Consider the following 19,912-nt stretch of genomic DNA (forward strand, 5'->3'; position numbering starts at 1 on the left):
TAGCATTTACGCCGCTTATAGCAATATTCCCGGAATATCACGGCGGGGTCACCTGAAATGGGCTTCACACATTGTACCCATGTGGGGAATCGAACCCGGATCTTCGGCGAGACAAGATAACGCTTTAACCACTGGGCTACCCCACCGCCCTCGGATAGTATGAAGTAGTGACGGAGCACCTATGCCGCACTCAGTACTATTCCAGCAACGTAATTTAAGGGAGGCATGTACACAATATGGGACCAGACAATCCAGTGACTGGCAAGGAACAGCGTCTCTCGCCGGACCAGCAGTGTCCAAACCTGACCACCCTGTTCCCGGCAGACATGGATTTGGAGTGGGCTGCCATGTTGCCGATGTCATAGAGTTAGTGCACACACAACACCTCAGTGCTGCATAGGCAAATATGTATTTTATCGTTATTTACGATTTTATTTATGATACCTATCTGTGATAGTGTCTCGTAGGCCTTATGGACGGATGGTATACTTTTTAACCGTTTTTTCTGTGTTACACTTTTTTAGTAATGTATATCATGTGACACTTAAATAAAATACTATCTTATCTTATCTTGGAATTTTGGGGACTTGGGCCTAGATTTTCGAAGCTCTCTTAGCGCCAAGATAGTCGTAAGTGCCATAATTAACATTAACGTACGACTATCTTAGCGCTAAGAGAGCTTCCAAAATCTAGGCCCTGTTCTTGTCGAAGTCACCAGCACATTGTGTTTTTTTGTTTTATTCTCAGGTTTTCCCCTGTTATTTAACACCACACTCACCATTGTCCCAACAATAACCGAGTCCGGATCAGACAATCCAGTGATCTATACATGAGCATCGATCTACATAATTGGGATGCGATGACACGTGTGAACCAAGTCAACGAGTCTCACCTGACCCCGATAGTCGCCGCTTACTACAAGCATGGGTTGCTGATTCCAACCTTATACTAATTCTAACCCGGCTGTTCACGTGTGAGAACATTGTGGTAATTATTGTGATGATTCCTACTTATTTCGTCCAATGCTTTCAATTTGCTGTCCTGAGAGGGTACGTAAGTCCCGAAACATTCAAAGGAAATTTAAATTTACCAGTTGTTTTAAGTGTAGTATTCTTGTCATTTTAATTTTGGCTAAATTTGACTTCAATCGCCCTGAAGGGATGATATAAATCTAGCTAGGGGCCATGCAGGTAGCAAAAGTAATGTAAGTCCCCATGGTCCCTAGTTTGGTGATCTACCTTCAGTTGTTGGCGATCTACAGCCAGTTTTTATATTGTATTGTCCAAATAGTGCTATTAGTTTTAACTTTCCACACTAGTTTTAGTTGTAATTGTTATATTCTAGTTGTTTTACTGTCCTTCGTAGACGGGTTTTTATCATATACATATATTCTATTTCAATGTCAAATATGTTCTCGTCACGATATGGCTGAGATATTGCCGATGTGACGTTAAATATTAACTCACTCACTCAATTTGCTGTGTTGACAGACCAAAAGTAATAGTTGGGGTACAACTCTGAGATTCAAACCCGCGACTCACTTCATGCATCGCGGGGCGGTAGGGTCGCCTAGTGGTTAAAGCGTTCGCTCGACACGCCGAACACCCGGGTTCGATTCACCATATGGGTACAATATGTGAAACCCATTTTTGATGTCCCCCGCCGTGATATTGCTGGAATATTGCTAAAAGTGGCGCAAAACTAAACTCACTCACTCCAAGCAACGACACAGCGAATCGGGCAATACGCTACGCGTTGATTGGCCAATTATCATGTGATGTTACCTACCACCGATCATGAGATGTCAATCAACCAAGATCAAATTACCGGATTAATGCCCCATGGCAAGTGCTTTACCGGACCGTAACCAAACGTTAACGGAAAGATATCGGGCAACAAATATGATTATTATCATCAGCTCAATACTATACCCATTTTGAGTTGTCAGTTTCGTGAAGACCAAACACCATATGACATATCACTGACTGAAGGGAATCTAAAAATAGAGCGGTATATGTTTAAAGACACCCTGTTGTTTTCAAACACGAGATAAAATATAATAATTATTCATAGTACAAAATGATTTATTAATTATTCAATGCTGTTGAATTTAATTGATAAACATATTCATTCTCCGATTATTAAGAAAGAACTTATCGGTTATGTCTTATAAAGTAAGATTGATATTACATTAATAATTAGTTGTATATGAGTACAGCGGTATTAGTAGAACCCATTGTAATGCTCAAAATGGAAAACATGTTGGTTGTGTGTGATCGAATAGTGTGGTAGTTTCGTTTGAGGTTCGCTCAGAGTTGTACTATCAGTTGTAAGGAAAGCAGTATTTATCGATTTCTCGAGTTAGTTCCTATCATCGCCAACAGAGGGCACAAATCAACAGGTGCACGCGCGCCAAGCAACCTCTGACCTTGTCAAAGTGTTTCATTCTTTTGTTCCCATGTACGATTTGATTGGTCAGAATCTGAAGGTACGCCAGTTTTGATTGGCTGGTTGAGATCAAACAGCCGCACACTGTCTACAGAGAAGGATGCAAGCATTGATTCATATTGTACCACTGAATTGGCTGTGCACAAATTCGAAGCTAGGAACTTAATAACCATAGAAAGTGTTGTGACAATCGCATGGAGAATTCTTAGCAGTAGCGGAGTGGATACTGTCATGAATTTCGGCCTGATACCATGTGTTTTTCTAACTGGAATCGCTTTACTCATTTTTGGTAAGTAAACACACTTTCTTTAGAGTTTCTTGTAGATTTGCCGGACAAGATATGCAATGTGCAGCGAGTCGGTTGGCAATTTAGATAATTGTGCTTGATTATATGCTTGCTTCATTCATATTGCACTGTTGACAAGTCGACAGTGCAGCTATTTCTCCGTGAGTAACGGTATGTGCACCGAGAGCCAAGCGGCGGAGCGCTTGTCAAACTTCACGTAACACGTGGGGCTTACAGGCGTTTGTTTACAGTAGTTGTCACTTTGGCTTGTTTGTCGGCAAGCTGAAATACGACGTTTCTTACAACTATCAGCTCCGGAGTTCTACGACAGATAATTTCATATACCACTGCGGTAGCTGTTTTCTCCTTGGTATTATCTTCGGGACAATAACAGTACACGATGTCTTCTGACTAACGCAAATCTAACTGCACAGTCACACGTTTGTCGAAGTTGGCAAGGTTCCAAATGTAGCAATTTTCTTTCTTCTGTCATTCGTGCCGGCGTAAAGATTAGTGTATCGACGGTTGCCGCTGAGAAATAAGAAATAGATCAATTCTGGAGATGTCTCTGGTTTCAGATCATTCAGCTCTCAAACTTCTGTTACCTGTGCGTCGCGTCCTGGCGGGCGGCTTCAAAACGGAGCTATGGACGTCGTCCAAAATCGCAGATGTTTTTCTTTTTAAAAAAAAGACACTTCGCCTTCAGATAATTGTGTTGTTTTACTGTATTCCTAAAACCAAGAGATATTGTCACAGGTAGTTTCTTGTCACTCACGAAAACACCATGGAATAACGCACGCGAAAATGAGTTTCGCGGTAGCCTACAAGATCTTCTATTTGAGTCTTTTTGAAGTAAAGTGTATCTCACAGTAAAATATATGGTAATTCGCATTGAGTATGTATACCAGCAGTTATACAACCTATGCTTTACAGCAATTATTTAATGTTTTAAAAGTCATTTATTATTTAAACTTAAATAATGTAACAGCAAACATCACCATTGTCCACAAAGGTCATTTTAGAATTGAGGTGATCACTTAAATTACCCTCAATGGAATACAAACTAAAACCTGTTGTTTTTTGCACATTTTGATGATATCATTTGTTACCTGTTTAAATAAAACTAAAAAAGCAGCTATCAGCAATTGTTATCTGTTTTACAGATTTTCATGATTAACAAACATTCAACAAAACTGCTTAATGTCAATATTGATCTCACATTTATTATTAATGGAACAAAGGAACTCTCTTGACATACACTTTTTTGCAAACACAATGAAAATGATACATATAAAGTATATTTTCCATCAGAATTCGATTATAAATTCATTTACCTTTTGCAAAATCCTGGGTTTCAGATGGGACAAGACAATGAGTTTATCTTCACATGGGCTGAAAAATACGTCTTTTTGAAATTGCTTTTAGTCAAAATATATATTTTTTAGTGACTTTGTTCTTCATACGTATTAAGATAAAACATTTCCATTAGGCTGCTTCATCATTTATGATGCTATTTTCCAACTGACTGATAAGAACTTTGTATCATCAGTTATCTTTTTAAAGATTTACATGAAAAAACCCGAGGAGAGGTACAGAGCAGATAATTGCAGTTAGATACAATCTTGTGGACATGGTTGGATGGGGATGTTTATGAGTAATGATGGTATTAAGGAAAATAGCATCGATCGGGCAAACTTTAAGCCATGATGTGAGATAGGTTTAATTACAAGCCTATTTGTTTTGATATTGTTGTTTTCGTCTTATATTGTCCGTGTGAGTCCAATTGCAAGTTTTTGTGCTGTTCTGACCATAGCATCCACATTAGTGATTATCACGAGAGGCTAGTTATTTTATCAACCAAAACAACAAACAAAACACTATTCAGCAATTAAATACGACTCTGATACATATACCACATATATTCAGGTTAGAATTGGTTTCACCCCTTCAATTTTTAATTGGTGTTCAGTAACCCATGCTTGTCAACCATTATTGCATGAGTATATATTCAGGTTAGAATTGGTGTTCAGTAACCCATGCTTGTCTCCAGTCTTGAAGATTCGGGTTAGAATTGACCTTCAGCAACCATGCTTGTCGTAAAACGCGACTAATGGGATCAGATGGTCAGACTCGCTGACTTGGTTGACACGTGTCATCGGTTCCCAATTACGTAGATGTCAGTCACTGGATTGTCTGGTCAGGACATGACTATTTACTGATGGCCATCAAATAGCTGGAACATTACTGACTGTGGCGTTAAACAATCAAACAAACCTCATATCGGGTTCTATGTGCATGAAGTCAGAGTTATGATTGCCTTCATGGCAGATATAAAATATGTTCTTGGACACACACAGAAGTCACGTTTACTTTAGCGAAGAAAGATAATTGCATGGTCAGGGCTCCAGATAATTTTTCAACATCAGGAGTACGTACTCCTTATTTTTTCAATATAGGAGTACTGGAGTACATTTAGAGTACTGAATGGAAAATAATGGCGTATCAGTAATCTTGTGTTTTGTTTTATATATGCACCACAACATTGCTACTCTTGTGTAAACAGGTCAATAAACAATAAAACAATACTTTTTCAGATAAATACGTCTGTAAATGATTTTAAGACCATACACCATTGCTGTGGTGCGTATCTGCTCTGTTTCCTAAATTATTTCCTACCGTATCGTGCATATTTTCTATCCGTACATACGCCGATACGGCGATATCTTGAGCCCTGTGTGACTGTAAACATTATCTCTATTTAGTTTGTGTTTGTTGTTTAAGGCCGTACTCAGCAATATTCCTGCTATATGGCGGCGATCTGTAAATAATCAAGTCTGGACCAGACAATCCAGTGATCAACATCATGTGCATCGTTGTACGTAATTGAGATACGATGACATGTGTCAACCAAGCCAGCGACCCTGACCACCCGATCCCATTAGTCGCCTTTTACGACAAGCATGGGTTACTGAAGACCAATTCTAGCGTGGATCTTCTCAGGTCGACTACTGGTGGTGTTGATGTTTATGACTGATGACATGGGTTACTGAAGACCAATTGAAATGATATCTACAAAAGTAAACTAGATACAATGAAATGGTATCTTTAAAGTGGTATGATTAACAACACATTCCTGCGAATTCTGACACAAAGACTGACTGACTGACTGAGTTTGGTTTTACGCCGCTTTTAGCAATATTCCAGCAACATCACGGCGGGGGACACCACAAACTGACACAAAGAGGGTATTGATAATCAAACACAATGAACCAGAGGAAAGCAGACCTGCTCTTGGCTCCTAAGGCCACACTTTTTTTATTACTTAGTTTACGGATCCGCCAACCATAATTTTTTGAGAAAGTGGGAGAAAAAAACAACATTTTTCCATTTTTTAAATACTGCAGATGAATAAAATGCAAATAAATAATTTAAAAAGCTACTTTATTGAAATTAGCTTTCTGTTACGAATTTAGAATCTTTGCAAAAAAAATTTTAAATATTGAAACATAAAATCACTGTTTAGGGGGAAAAAAATATCTGAAAAAGCATTTAAAAAAAACAACATTTACCACCTACCGACAAGAATATTGCTGAAAAAAACCTGTAAACCAAGTAATAAAAAAGTGCGGCCAAAGGTTGTACTATGTGTCGGACATTACATTGTACATTGTATTAACCGAGTAGCCTTTTTGTGAAAGTACTGATTCAACCAACATTTTGACATTACGTGGCCCATTGTATCAATACAAGCTATACAACTCAATTCATGGGTGCCAGTGTTAACCTGAATGGACACTAATTGTAAAACGTTCTTCACTAGCCCAAATCTACATCACTGTTATGGTGGAGCTTATGCATGTATTGCCTGTAATGATTTTTAATTGAAGCATTTTAACTGAAATTTTAAGGCAAATTCACCATAACACAAAAAAAGTTTTTAACAATATTTTTAACAGTGGATTAAAAAAGTTCCTGACTGAAGAAATAGGTCCAAATATCAGCCTTTGAACAGGTCAAGTTATGACACAGGAATTTAACTCCTAGAAATGGTAGTTGTTAATGTGTGAAGCCCATTTCTGGTGTTCCCCACTGTGATGTTGCTGGAATATTGCTAAAAGCGGCGTAAAAACCAAACTCATTCACTAGTTGTTAGATTGTTATGTAGCCTATTGTGACCATAACATGAAGAAAAATATCAACACTGTAAAATGTATTGTTGCAATCTGAATATTCATAATTGGTCAATGAGCCTTTATGAACCAATAAAAATAATTTGTTTGGAACCCCTGCGGAGTATGTTGTTGATACCTGCAGAGAGACAGATGCTAGTTGTTCCACATGTTTAGACACAATGTGTTATTGCATCTGTATCCAGTCCTTGAAGAGTATATATTGTAGATTCCTGCAGAGTGCAATCTGCTAGTAATACCATGTGGTATATACACACACAATGTATATCGTTATATCCGTCGAGCCCTGTGGAGTAACAAGCTGTTTATACCACATACTAGACCTGGCAATTAATACAGATCATCAATAATCGTTAACAAATTATCGATCTCCAATATCAATAAAAATCAGAGAAGTACTTTGAGTAATAATGCCAAAAAAGTCTGAAAGAAATGAATATATTTCACATGATTGGTCAGTGGTGATGTTTAACTTTAAAGCATGGATTACTAACAACCGGCGTCCTGAACATAATTTAGATGCAACCCAGGAATGAAAACCTAACTTTGTGTATTGTGTAGTGGTGGTCCGATTAATTGAAATAATCGAAGATTGGTCGCAGTGGCCTAACGACCAAGCAATCGATCAAATTTTCTCATAATCGAACACAAACGATTTTGGAACCGCTGTAATAGAGTTTGAAATACTTGATGATGGAACATATCTAGGACGTTGTCAGGGCCTGAAAACATGTTTATTTCTAAGAAAACTCACTTCACTTTCTGAAAAGTCATGACTGAATATTTCTTGAAGAATCAGGGAAGTTAATGTTACACTGAAACTGAATCATTTTACACTGGGTGTGAAATCTGCAAATGTAATTTGTGCAGTTTCTAAAAAACAGAGAACCAAATGTTTTTTCCTTTATGCTTATCTGCAACTACAACCTGAATAGGAAGATCTAAAATATGATGCTAACCAATTTCTTTTCGATGATTGGTCGTTGGTATTTAACCAATCATCAATTGTGAGATTTCAACCAATTCCCAACACTAGCATTGTGTGAGTAAATTAGAATTGTCTTTTATCACAAAAGTTTTTGTTGATATTATTGACGACACAGTATTCATATCGATAATCATTCATATTTTTGCCTAGCGACAATATTTCTAATTCTCAATCTTTTTAGCCGGCCCTATTGTCTACCAAGGTTATAATGTCACACATATAACGTCCAAATGTAAGCCTTTGTAACATATATGTACAGTGTGACAGTCTATTAATTACACTTCACCATGATATACTGCTTCAGGGGCAGTGGGGTAGCCTAGTGGTTAAAACGTGTGCTCGTCACGCTGAAGACCCGGGTTTGATTCCCCACATGGGTACAATGTGTGAAGCCCATTTAGCGTGTCCCCCAGCCGTGATATTGCTGGAGTATTGCTAAAAGTGGCATAAAAAGGGGCACTATTACCTCTTCTTGTGACAGTCTTGGCTTGTTTCCTATAAGTCTCTCAGTCACCAGTTTTTGCATAAAAAGGGGCACTATTACCTCTTCTTGTGACAATCTTGGCTTGTTTCCTTTAAGTCTCTCAGTCACCAGTTTTTGCTTACCGCCTCAATCTGGATGATGTACATCTGTTGGCCACTCATGATATCTCGTACTTACATGGAGAAAATGTGTCATTTTCACGTTAATTAATTTTACAAATCTGACACATTTGACACCAATTTAATCTACATCAACCGGCACTGAAGATGGGCCTGTCATGTTTTGATTTATTCATTAATTTGATCAGTGACTGATTGGTTTCTGTTTCATATCAACAAATCGAAGATTTTATATTTTATTAATTTATCTGATGAATTCATTGGGGAACACTCAAACTGAGTACAACTATCAACTAGTTTTCTAATAAAAAACCCAATAGAATGTTCAGAAATGGTGGCACATGGATAATGCTAATATCACAAAAGATTTTATTTCTTATTTTTTAAATTCTTCGAAGCTTTTGTTATCAGTGTGGCAATGTCATGGTTAAAGTCATGATGGCACTTCCCCATGCCTGAAGGACTCACTTGAAATAATAGTGAGTGAGTGAGTAACTTTAGTTTTATGCTGCTATTAGCAATATTCGAACACGGGTCTTTGGTGTGACAAGTAAACACTTCAACCACTAGGCTACCCAACCACCCCCTTGTAAATGACATAACAAAACCCCCAAATGTTTAAAATTCTTCTACTCTTAGCAGGGCGGTGGGGTAGCCTAGTGGTTAAAGCGTTGGCTCGTCACGCCGAAGACCCGGATTCGATTCCCCACATGGGCACAATGTGTGAAGCCCATTTCTGGTGTCCCCCGCCGTGATATTGCTGGAATATTGCTAAAAGCGGCGTAAAACTAAAACTCAGTCAGTCAGTCAGTCAGTCTACTCTTAGCATAGCTTCAGCAAATACAGAACTGGTCCGGAGGATGGGATTAGGGCTCATTTGACATGTAATGAGCCAGTATCAGCATCCCTTGGGATGTCGCAGCCCACTGATGTATCGCTGACCGGCAGATTTACCTGTATGATGTGATACATGATAGCTCAACACTTGTGATGATTCATATTTAAATTGTATCAGTTTTCATAGTCAGCTGTATGAAGCTTTGCAATAACAACGCCTGATTTGGTAATGATGCTATTACTTTTTACGGTTGATGACGGGATGGCGTCAGGGAAAATTAGATGACGGTTCTCATGTGACGGTATCTTAGGGTAATAGTTTCATTTTGATCTGCAAGAAATTTAGATAAATGACCTTTTCAGATTTGAAAGGCCTTGTTATTGGCAAACCATTTTCATGGCAAACAAAGCTTGTGAGTTTATAATATCAGGGCTTTACAGGACGCGAATTCTTGCTTCCTATACGCAAGGGTGAAACACAATTCTGGAATATTGCTTAAAGCGGCGTAAAACCCAATTCACTCACTCATATATTTGCTGAGAAATAAAAACAAGTTATATAAGGCTGTGATTCACTTGCTAAAAGGGATGCAATATGAACCTAAAGTACTGTATCGCAATACAAACCGAATCGAACCCTTATTATGTGAATACTGGGTGGTGAGGTAGCCTAGTGGTTAAAGCATTGCCTCGTCACACCGAAGACCTGGGTTCGATTCATGGGTACAATATGTGAAGCCCATTTATGGTGTCCCCCGCTGTAATATTGCTAACATATAAAACCACACTCATTCACTTACTCAAATGAGCATAACTGTTGAAAAAGATACATATAAATTATGAATATATGTAAATATTAATCATATCTCCGCCTTATTTGCGGGATTCGTTTCCTATTGCACCGGTTTACTGGGATACATTTCATCCTCATCATATGGTTGCACCTCTGTATTTGGGGTGGAGTTTCACGTTTACAATAAGTCTCTGAAGACAGCTTAACAAGGTCTTGTACAGGTGAGTTGTGGATGTGCTTCTGCCTGGCTGACCGGCCACACGGAAGCCGCGGACAGACTGGGAAGGAAGCCCTGTGTGGGTCCCGCAGCTGATCAGGATGCAATCACCCTGTAATTAACGAAAGTGGGAGCATTACTTGGGTGGTATGACTACGGACAGGATGTTTGGGGATCCAAGTTGTTGAATTGTTAATCACAGAGGTTGATGTGGATTATGAGATGTGTTTGCGTGTGTTTCTTGCCACTTGAATATTTATATTGTGTTTGTGGCCTCACACAGTTTCATGTTTTGTACTGGTTTTAATGTCAGGGTGGCTTGGGTTTTTTTTTCCAGTTTGTTTATTCTCAGACAAGCCCACTAACTGTGGTACATGAGAAAAAGGTGCAATATAATTTCACATATAATGACATAATCAGGATAGAGGGAGAACAATGTGTGGATGAACAACTTCGTAGAGCAATGTTTTGGTGTAGGTTCTAACACACTCACACACCCAAACAACATGATGATGATGATGATGATGATGATGATGATATGGCACCTCTAATGGTTATTTGGACTCTATGTTAGGCGGAGAGCGGAAGGTCGCGGGTTCGATCCCCGACCGCGTCATACCAAAAGACGTTAAAATATGGTACTTGTTGGTCCCTGCCTGGTGCTCGGCATTAATGGGTACAACAAGGACTGGTCGGCTCGGAGTCAGTATAATGTGTCTGAGTGGGGTATTCATGCTTCACTGCAGCGTGGTATCTCAGTGAGCTAGCACTATAAAACCAGCTTCAGTCTGGGCTAGTACAAGCAGTCGCACATACACATACACACGCATGCATATTGTCATATGAGCGAAATATTCTCAAGCACGACGTTAAACCCAATTTTCACTTCACCTCACCTCTATGTTAGGCAACCTTGATTAAACAGTGAACAGTTACTTATGTAAAAACTTCACGATAACCGTCATTGAGATGTGTCACTTTTAACAAAATAGCCATGGTTTTCAAAACTTTGTGCTTTCCTTTAAAACATGCTTTGATATTTTGACTTGATAAATATCTTACTAGTACAGTATGAATTAATGACATTTTATTCAAAACCCCCTGATTTTCTAGTTTGGAAAATTGGTGTCTTTTGAAATGCATTGGGTACTGAGAGATTGCTGAGAAATCAACTACATCTAAAAGCCTTGCAACATCAATGACAAGAAATTGGGACGTTATCAATAAAACAAAACTATATTATGATAACAACCGAACATGATTATATCATGAACCTAATGGTTATTGCACAGTTTGATGCCTTGTCTTGTTGAACAGATACAGGTTGTGATATTGTTTAGTAATGGCGTATCAGCGATAATAACAAATTATTCAAAAGCATTTGAAAATATTGTGCTATTCTGACTCATTATATGCACTGGTCCATGACGAGCGACAAACCATCTAACAGCTCGTCAACAGTATGACGGTGGAATGTTCAGTTCGTTATCCACTTTGATGTGCATGGAACTGACAAGACCTGTAAATAATGTATACAGGCAGCATCCATGCGTTTCAACATTGGGCCATTTCCGAGTTATTATTCTCGTGATTTGTATGCTATTACCTTTAAACTATCTATTATCTATGTTTTTATTGCTATCATTTGAATTCAATATATTTAAATTAAATGTTATTTCAATAATTGGATATTGTATCATGTATCGGTATTGAAGGTTTTTTTGCATGATTATTATTCCTATTATCTAGTAATCTGTCTATTATCTGTGTTTATTGGAGTCATTTGAATTGAATATATTTAAACTATATATTATTTCAATAATTGTATATATTTTCTTATTTCACTTTTTTTGTACAAAGTAAACAAAAATAGTCCACTATTTCCAGACATATCCTGGAATTTTGATAATGATCATCCAGATGTGTAGAGAATATGAATAAACTAAATAGATAACATCTTTACAAAAAGCATATGGCATGAAGACCAAAATTGTAGAAATGACTGACCGACTGAGTTTGGTTTTACGCCGCTTTTAGCAATATTCCAGCAACATCACAGCGGGGTACACCAGAAATGGGCTTCACACATTGTACCCATGTGGGGATTCGAACCCGGGTCTTCGGTGTGACGAGCCAACGCTTTAACCATTAGGCTACCCCACCGCCGTGTAGAAATTATGGTAAACTACAATTTAGATGTCTTTCAGTGGCATTAAGAAGTTGTACATTGATGTCCAAGATATTTTTATGGATAAAACTTCTTCAAACAAAGAAGTTTAATCCATAAAAATATCTTGCACATACAATTTAGATGTTCTTTGTGTGTTAGCTGTTGAGCTTCCTGTACGAAATGCTGTGATTGATGTTGAAACAAGTCTCATTAGTATCTAGGTTAGTACTGTGGGGTCAGCTGACCAGGCAGAACCAACCACTCGATAGATTGGTTGATTGTGGACCAGTCGTTGATGGGATTACTCTTGATAAGGGGACTGATGAATTAGTTTCATCAAACGACTGTTCAGATTTGCTGTTTGCTGTTTAAATCCGTTCTCAGCGACTCAGTTCTCAGGTCTGTTAATAATCGAATCTGTACCAGACAATCCTGTGATCAACATCATGAGCACTGATGTAGTCAATTGGGATACGATGATGTCTCTTATGACAAACATGAAATTGATTTGGGTTGTTGTGAGGCATGACTCACTGACTGACTGACTGAGTTTGGTTTTACGCCGCTTTAAGCAATATTCCAGCAACATCACGGCCGGGGGACACCAGAAATGGGCTTCACACATTGTACCCATGTGGGGATTCGAACCCGGGTCTTCGGCGTGACGAGCCAACGCTTTAACCACTAGGCTACCCCACCGCCCTGTGAGGCATGACGTCCCACGTAGCCTAATGAACTGTACCTACCTAATTGAATAATTTTAGGCCTCGTGGGATTTGTCTGAAAACCTATTCTAACCTGGATCTTCACTGGTGTCATAAACATATTCAAGTAATACTTTTCATGAAAAATATGCTAATTCCGTGAAAAGGTTAAACAGAATGTGATAATTATTCTGTGATAACATCATATATATTGTAGCAGGTATACAATTGGTATCTAAACCAAAATGTAATAACATCAATAATCTAACTAAAAATATGCAATTTACTGAGATTTATTAATATATTGAATGTAATTTAATAATGCTGTGATATATCTGGTCAAATACCGAGGTTACAATTCATGTATAATTTGCATATAAACATTGTTCTGATCATAACATTAATATTCTAAACTGTACTGACTCATGAAACTATTCAATGAAATTTGATATCTATGTTGTGATATATCTGATCAAATACACTCCAACAGATGCACAATTAGTATCCGAAAATATATAGATGACATTAATATTCTACATGAAAAATATATTGACTTGTGAAAATATTATATGAAATTTGATAATTATGTGTTGCTAAACTGCCCAGGTAAAATGAAACTGATCCTCAATTAGTATCTTAATGGATGTAGTTAGAGATATTGGTGAACGAAAATGAAATATCATAAAAGTATATTTGGGGAGTATATGTAATTAAATCTACTCACCCAAAAACCTCTTTGATGTTAGGGTTAAGGCAAGGAGCCTTTGAAAGACCCTCATTCTTATACTGATATTTGTTAAACTAAAATTACTTGTATGTAATTCATGCCAATTAATTATTTGCTGAAAAAAGTACTGTTTTATGTGATAGTTAATTAAGATATTTTTATGGATTTTGAAATGGAATATATGTAAATTGTGAAAGTTATTACCAAAGGAAGGTATTACCAAAGGTGTGACAGTGTTGCTTTAGCTGTGTTCAAAATGAAGGAGTTGTCAGTGTGGTAGGTTTGGTGGGGGGGTATGTGAGTGAGTGAGTGAGTGAGTCTTTTAGCAATATTCCAGCAATATCAGGGTTGGGGAGACCAGAAATGGGCTTCAAAAGTGGGGAATGTGGGTGAGGCAGGGTGTAGAGGACTGGCGTCGTAAAGATTTACTATGTGAATTTTTTTTGATCTGACAACACTGTTAGGGGCAGCGGGTAGCCTAATGGTTACAGCATCCACTGTACTCTCTGAAGACCCCGGGTTCGATTCCCCACATGGGTACAATGTGTGAAGCCCATTTCTGGTGTCCCCGATGTGATATTGCTGGAATATTGCTAAAAGCGGAGTAAAACCAAACTCTCTCACTCACTCACTCACATTATGCATGGGTTACTGAAAACCAATTCTAACACAAATCTTCTCGGGTTTTGAGGCAGGTACAGCATACTGATACCCAAATTTAGGATCATGAATAGTTGAAGGATATATTTTTGCTATTGTGTCCTCCATCATCACTTCAAAAAAATAATCCCACAAATATTCATGTTTCCTAACTGTTTTCGTTTAATGATGTAATGAATATCTGATAACTCCTCTCATTATGATCCAGAGTCAGGGCTGGGCCCTAGATGGGCATATGAATAGCGTGGTAGATTTTCATCTCATATTCTTATGAAAAACGTATCAAAAAACAATTTCTTATGTGCATGTTAGGAAATATATCATTATGAGAATTGATTTTTTTGGGTCTGTGTTACAATGGCAAATATATTCAAAGCTATCAGAGAAATGTTTTTGCGTCTTCCTGTTTTAGTCGATGGTTAAATGAGCGCCAAGTTCATGGGACTGAACTGCCATGTTGGCAGTCTGTTCTGTTTCAGTCTTGCAAGGTTATTGCTATATCAATAATCATGTATGACATAATAACATTCAAATGTCAAACTAGGCACAGTTCTATCATATGAAACATCAGCGTTGCGTTGAAACTGTCAGGAAAGAGGATAATCGTGGCGTAATGGACGTTGATGTTGAGACCTTCACCGATGCCTCTGTTGCAGCCTCATACAACTAAAATTTCATGTATCTTGGATAGTTAGATGAATTTCCTAACAACTAGTTACAGATGTGATGGAAATTAGAGGATCACACGTGAAATCATGGATGAGTTCGGTTATTGGAGTGAGTGAATGAGTTTAGTTTTACACCGCACTCAGCAATATTCCAGCTATATGGCGGCGGCGGTCTGTAAATAATTGAGTCTGGACCAGACAATCCAGTGATCAACAGCATGAACATTGAATTGTGAACCAATGACAGGTGTCAACCAAGCCAGCGAGCCTGACCTCCCGATCCCGTTAGTCGCCTCTTACGACAAGCAATGGTTACTGAAGATCAATATTCTAACCCGGACCTTCACGGGTTCGGTTATTGGAAATGGAGAATCAAAGGAGAGTTAGACAGATGGACAGGGATGGGAGATTTCATATTTGATAAATATGGACAAAGACCTTTCATAAGTTTTAAGTATGATCAGCTGGTCTTACAGAAAATGTTGAATTAGCAAAATATCCCTCTGACCCTATAACCGTCGTAGAATCAAGTTGAGAAATTTGCTAGAAAAATTTATCAATTACGAGTGACTACCACTCAAGCTATTAATTAAGTGGTAGGTCATATTTTGGGGAAGTTATCCATCTGCTATGGATGGTGGGGTTAAGGCGTCATCATGCTGATGACCGGAGTTTGATTCCCCACATGGGTGTGAAGCCCAATTCTGGTGTTCCCATGATATTGCTGTAATATTGCTAAAAGTAGTGTAAAAATAAGCTCGCTCACTCACTCACTCACTCACTCACTCACTCACTCACTCTGCTGGGATAGGAGTGTCTGTCTGCAGTATCATTGTGTGCCAGAATATGTTACGTATTCACCATGAAATAATGAAACGTGGTACTGCATGACTTCAAGTGGATATCATGCATATTGTGACAGATGCTAGGAGTCACAAGGCCCACAATGCATCAGTGCATGGTTCCATGGTTACAGGTGATGATTTCAGAATTGCTTGGCACCTTGTTCTCACCTGATGCTGAACGTGACTTCTTTGTCTGTATAACCCACAATGGATCGTGGATCTGAATAGGTCCACGGCAACTATGCTTGCTGAAAGAACGACCAAGTAGAATGGGTCGTCATGCTTCTACTGCTCCTACTGCTGCTGCTGCTACTACTACTACTACTACTACTACTACTACTACTAGAACTATTTCTACTACCACTTCTACTACTACTACTACTACTACTACTTGTCTCCTGCTGCGATATTGCTGGAATATTGCTAAAAGCGGTGTAAAACCGTACTCACTCACTCTTCAGAGCAGGATTCTTATATTTTCTCTTATATCTTCATGTTGCACAGTACCTTCTTGTTGCTGAAAGCATTGTTCAAGGTCACCTGAAAACATGTTTCTAAACCAAGAATATCAGTCTCTCACCAAAGCTATAGTTGAAATTTCACGAATCTCATTTCTTCACTCGTCTGATCACTAAAGACGGTAAGAAGGTCTCACGTGGCAGATCGTGGTTCAAGCCATGAATCTCCGGCCTGATGTCGAGTTGCAGGCGCAGTGCAGACCTGGAAACACACAGCTGAGCCAAGCTGTCCTAATGATGGGGCTTTCCTCAAAACAGATCCTGACTAGACCAGTGATGGTCGCGTATAAAGGTTGTCATGGCAATATTGTGTGATACAAGTCTGTACATTGGACATGTATATGTACAGAGTGTAATGTCCATTTACGACAATTTCTGGCAAACAGATCCTTATCATGACTGAGTGAGTGAGTTTGGTTTTACGCCGATTTTTACCAATATTCCAGCAATATCACGGTGGGGGACACCAGAAATGGGCTTCACACATTGTACCCATGTGGAGAATCGAACCCGGGCCCTCGGTGTGACGAGCCAACGCTTTAACCAATACCCCACCGCCCCTATAGCGATATTGTGTGAGACAAGTCAGGGGTGGAAATACCTTTAAAATTGATAGTGTACTCCAGTACAGTGGCACATGTAAAGTCACTTGCCCTGATAATTTTTCCACTATACCGACGGTTTTCTTGCTGATTTTTTAAATGAACAACATAATTAACATTGGAAAGTGAACTGGACACCGGTACAGTGTGATATACAAATTTGCTTGCCCGACAGAAAAAAAAACTGGACTCGGACCTCGGGCAATGGGTTATTTCCACCCCTGCAAGTCTTCCAGTATGAGTGTGGTCAGTACAGTGTTATGTCCGTTTTACGACAATTTCTGGCAAGCAGGGCCTAGATTTTCGAAGTTGTCTTAGAGCTAAGATAGTCGTAAGTTAATGTTAATGTATGGCACTTACGACTATCTTAGGGCTAAGAGAGCTTCGAAAATCAAGGCCCTGATCTTATGAGTCAGCATTAATCAACATGGAACTCATCATGGCTGTTCGGTGCTGGGGGCCATTGCGAATCATATTAACGTCATGGAGCAAGACAGGCAGGTTCATCCTTTTTAAAGTGTTCAGTAATTGTGAGGAAATCTCTAGTAATTGTACTGGAAGGATATCTAACGTCATGTGACATTCTTGAAGTCCTTCCTTGCTTGTCGTTGGGCAGTATCATGGGCCGTTAATGAGACGTAAACAATGAGCATTGCTGACACGTGACAACCAATTTGGGCCTGAAGGGACTTTGTATGACAATGGCAGGTGATCTCCATGATTTACACTAATTAAAATGTAATCTTGTCTTTATCAGTCCTCACTTAGTGGGGGAGTTTTGCTTCCAAAAAAACACGAAAAAACATTCACCCGAACATTGACCCGGAGGGTTTGATTGAAACTGTTAAAAGGAGGAAGAGAGTTTTTGTTTGTTTGTTCCCAGCAATATTCCCTCGATATGACAGCAGTCTGTAAATGGTCTGGACCAGACAATCCAGTGACTGTGCAATAGGGATATGATGACATGCATCAACCAGATCAGCGAGCCCGATAACGTTACTTGCCTCTGGAGACAAGCATGGCTTTCTGAAAGAGGAAGACCGAAATGACTCCAGGCAGTTTGCCGGCTCTATAAACCTTAGACTAACATTTCTCCACAACCTAAAGACTATGTTTTTTAAATTGAAAATATGGTAAAGTAATTTTTGTAAAAGTCTGTCAGTACCTTTTTTGTGCTTCTTCCTGAAATTTTCTGCCCATCCTGAATTTGTATTCCATCATGAAATAATAAAAAGTTTTCTGATGTCAATTTTCTCCAACGCTGTGGAATTGTCTGCCTTGATGTGATAACAAGAAGTACTCTTATCCCAGCACATGCATGAAAAAAACAGGTCAATCTGATCTTTTTTCATCTACATGTATTAATTTATTAAAAGTGATCTTGAAGCAAAGAAACTCAATCTACATCATATATTGATGGAAGTACTGTTACCAAGTGATCTAAATATTAAAATTACATAAAACAATTAAACAGCTTGGCGTAAGAGGCGACTAACAGGATCGGGTGGTCAGACTCGCTGACTTGGTTGACACATGCCATCGGTTCCCAATTCTGCAGATCGATGCTCATGCTGTTGGTCACTGGATTGTCTGGTCCAGATTCGATTATTGCTGAGTCTGTTTTGAGAAGACAGAAATATTATTAGAGGTGTGACAATACAGAAGTTACACGATACGATACAATATCTTGGAATGATGCAATTCAATTAGATGCATATCAATGTGTGAAGCTCCTATCTGGTGTCCCCCACGGTAATATTGCTGGAATATTGCTGAAAGCAGAGTAGAACCATACTCGCTCGCTTACTCACTCAGTAGCTCGCTCGCTCACTCACTCAAACTGCCTGAGACAGTAGATAGACGGAAGCCAAGCCCAATTAAACATGCATTTCATATTTCAAGTCCACAGAGTCTGTTTTGAAAAGACAGACATATTATGTTGTGTTTGAACAGTGCCGTTGATGACGAGGATGGATATACCTTCCTCATCAATCCATACTGCAGCATCCGTGGTATATTTGGCACCGCCAAGAATAAAACAAAACTTTGTATAATATGATTATCAGTCTACTTGGGAACACTGTGGAAGTAATGTATTTCCAGATATTTCTGGAATTTAATTATGAGGCTGTCGGAATATGTTTCTGAGACTCGGGGAAACTCTGTTGGTCTGTTAATACAATGTAGGAAAACTAATGTGATATCACAGTTGATGACGGTGGTCACATCGTGACATGTGACAGTTACTGGGATAGCGCGAAACAATGGCAAGAATTTCAGAAATTCAAAGATAGGACATTGGAATTGATCAACATTGCTTTGTTATTAAATAAAAGATATTAGGAGAATTCCAGAGATGGTACAGAATTCTGTATTTACAGTGCAGTCAAAACATGTATACATATCACACATGTGTTATTTAAGTTTTCACACCGCCTCATGGTGTAGTGGTTAGAGTGACCGCCCAGAGAACGGAAGGTCGCGGGTTCGATCCCCGGCCGCGTCATACCAAAAACATTAAAATATGGTACTTGTTGGTCCCTGCCGGGCTCTTGGCATTAATGGGTACAACAAGGACTGGTCGGCTCGGAGTTGCTATAATGTGTCTGAGTGGGGTATTCATGCTTAACTATGGCATGGTATTTCAGTGAGCTAG

At 38.8% G+C, this 19,912-nt stretch overlaps 1 protein-coding gene across 1 annotated transcript in view; it reads left to right on the forward strand.

Annotated features, from left to right (window-relative positions):
* Positions 1-2,488: 2,488 nt before the first annotated feature.
* Positions 2,489-19,912, forward strand: part of LOC124263597 (protein turtle homolog A-like) — a 422,989-nt gene continuing 405,565 nt past the window's right edge. The window contains 1 exon segment of the mRNA XM_046698249.1: positions 2,489-2,737. Within this exon segment, the coding sequence (XP_046554205.1) occupies positions 2,680-2,737 (58 nt within the window). The 5' untranslated portion in view covers positions 2,489-2,679.

Source organism: Haliotis rubra, unplaced genomic scaffold (assembly GCF_003918875.1).
Source record: "Haliotis rubra isolate DU_JTF1 unplaced genomic scaffold, ASM391887v1 Scf89, whole genome shotgun sequence".
Taxonomy (NCBI): domain Eukaryota; kingdom Metazoa; phylum Mollusca; class Gastropoda; order Lepetellida; family Haliotidae; genus Haliotis; species Haliotis rubra.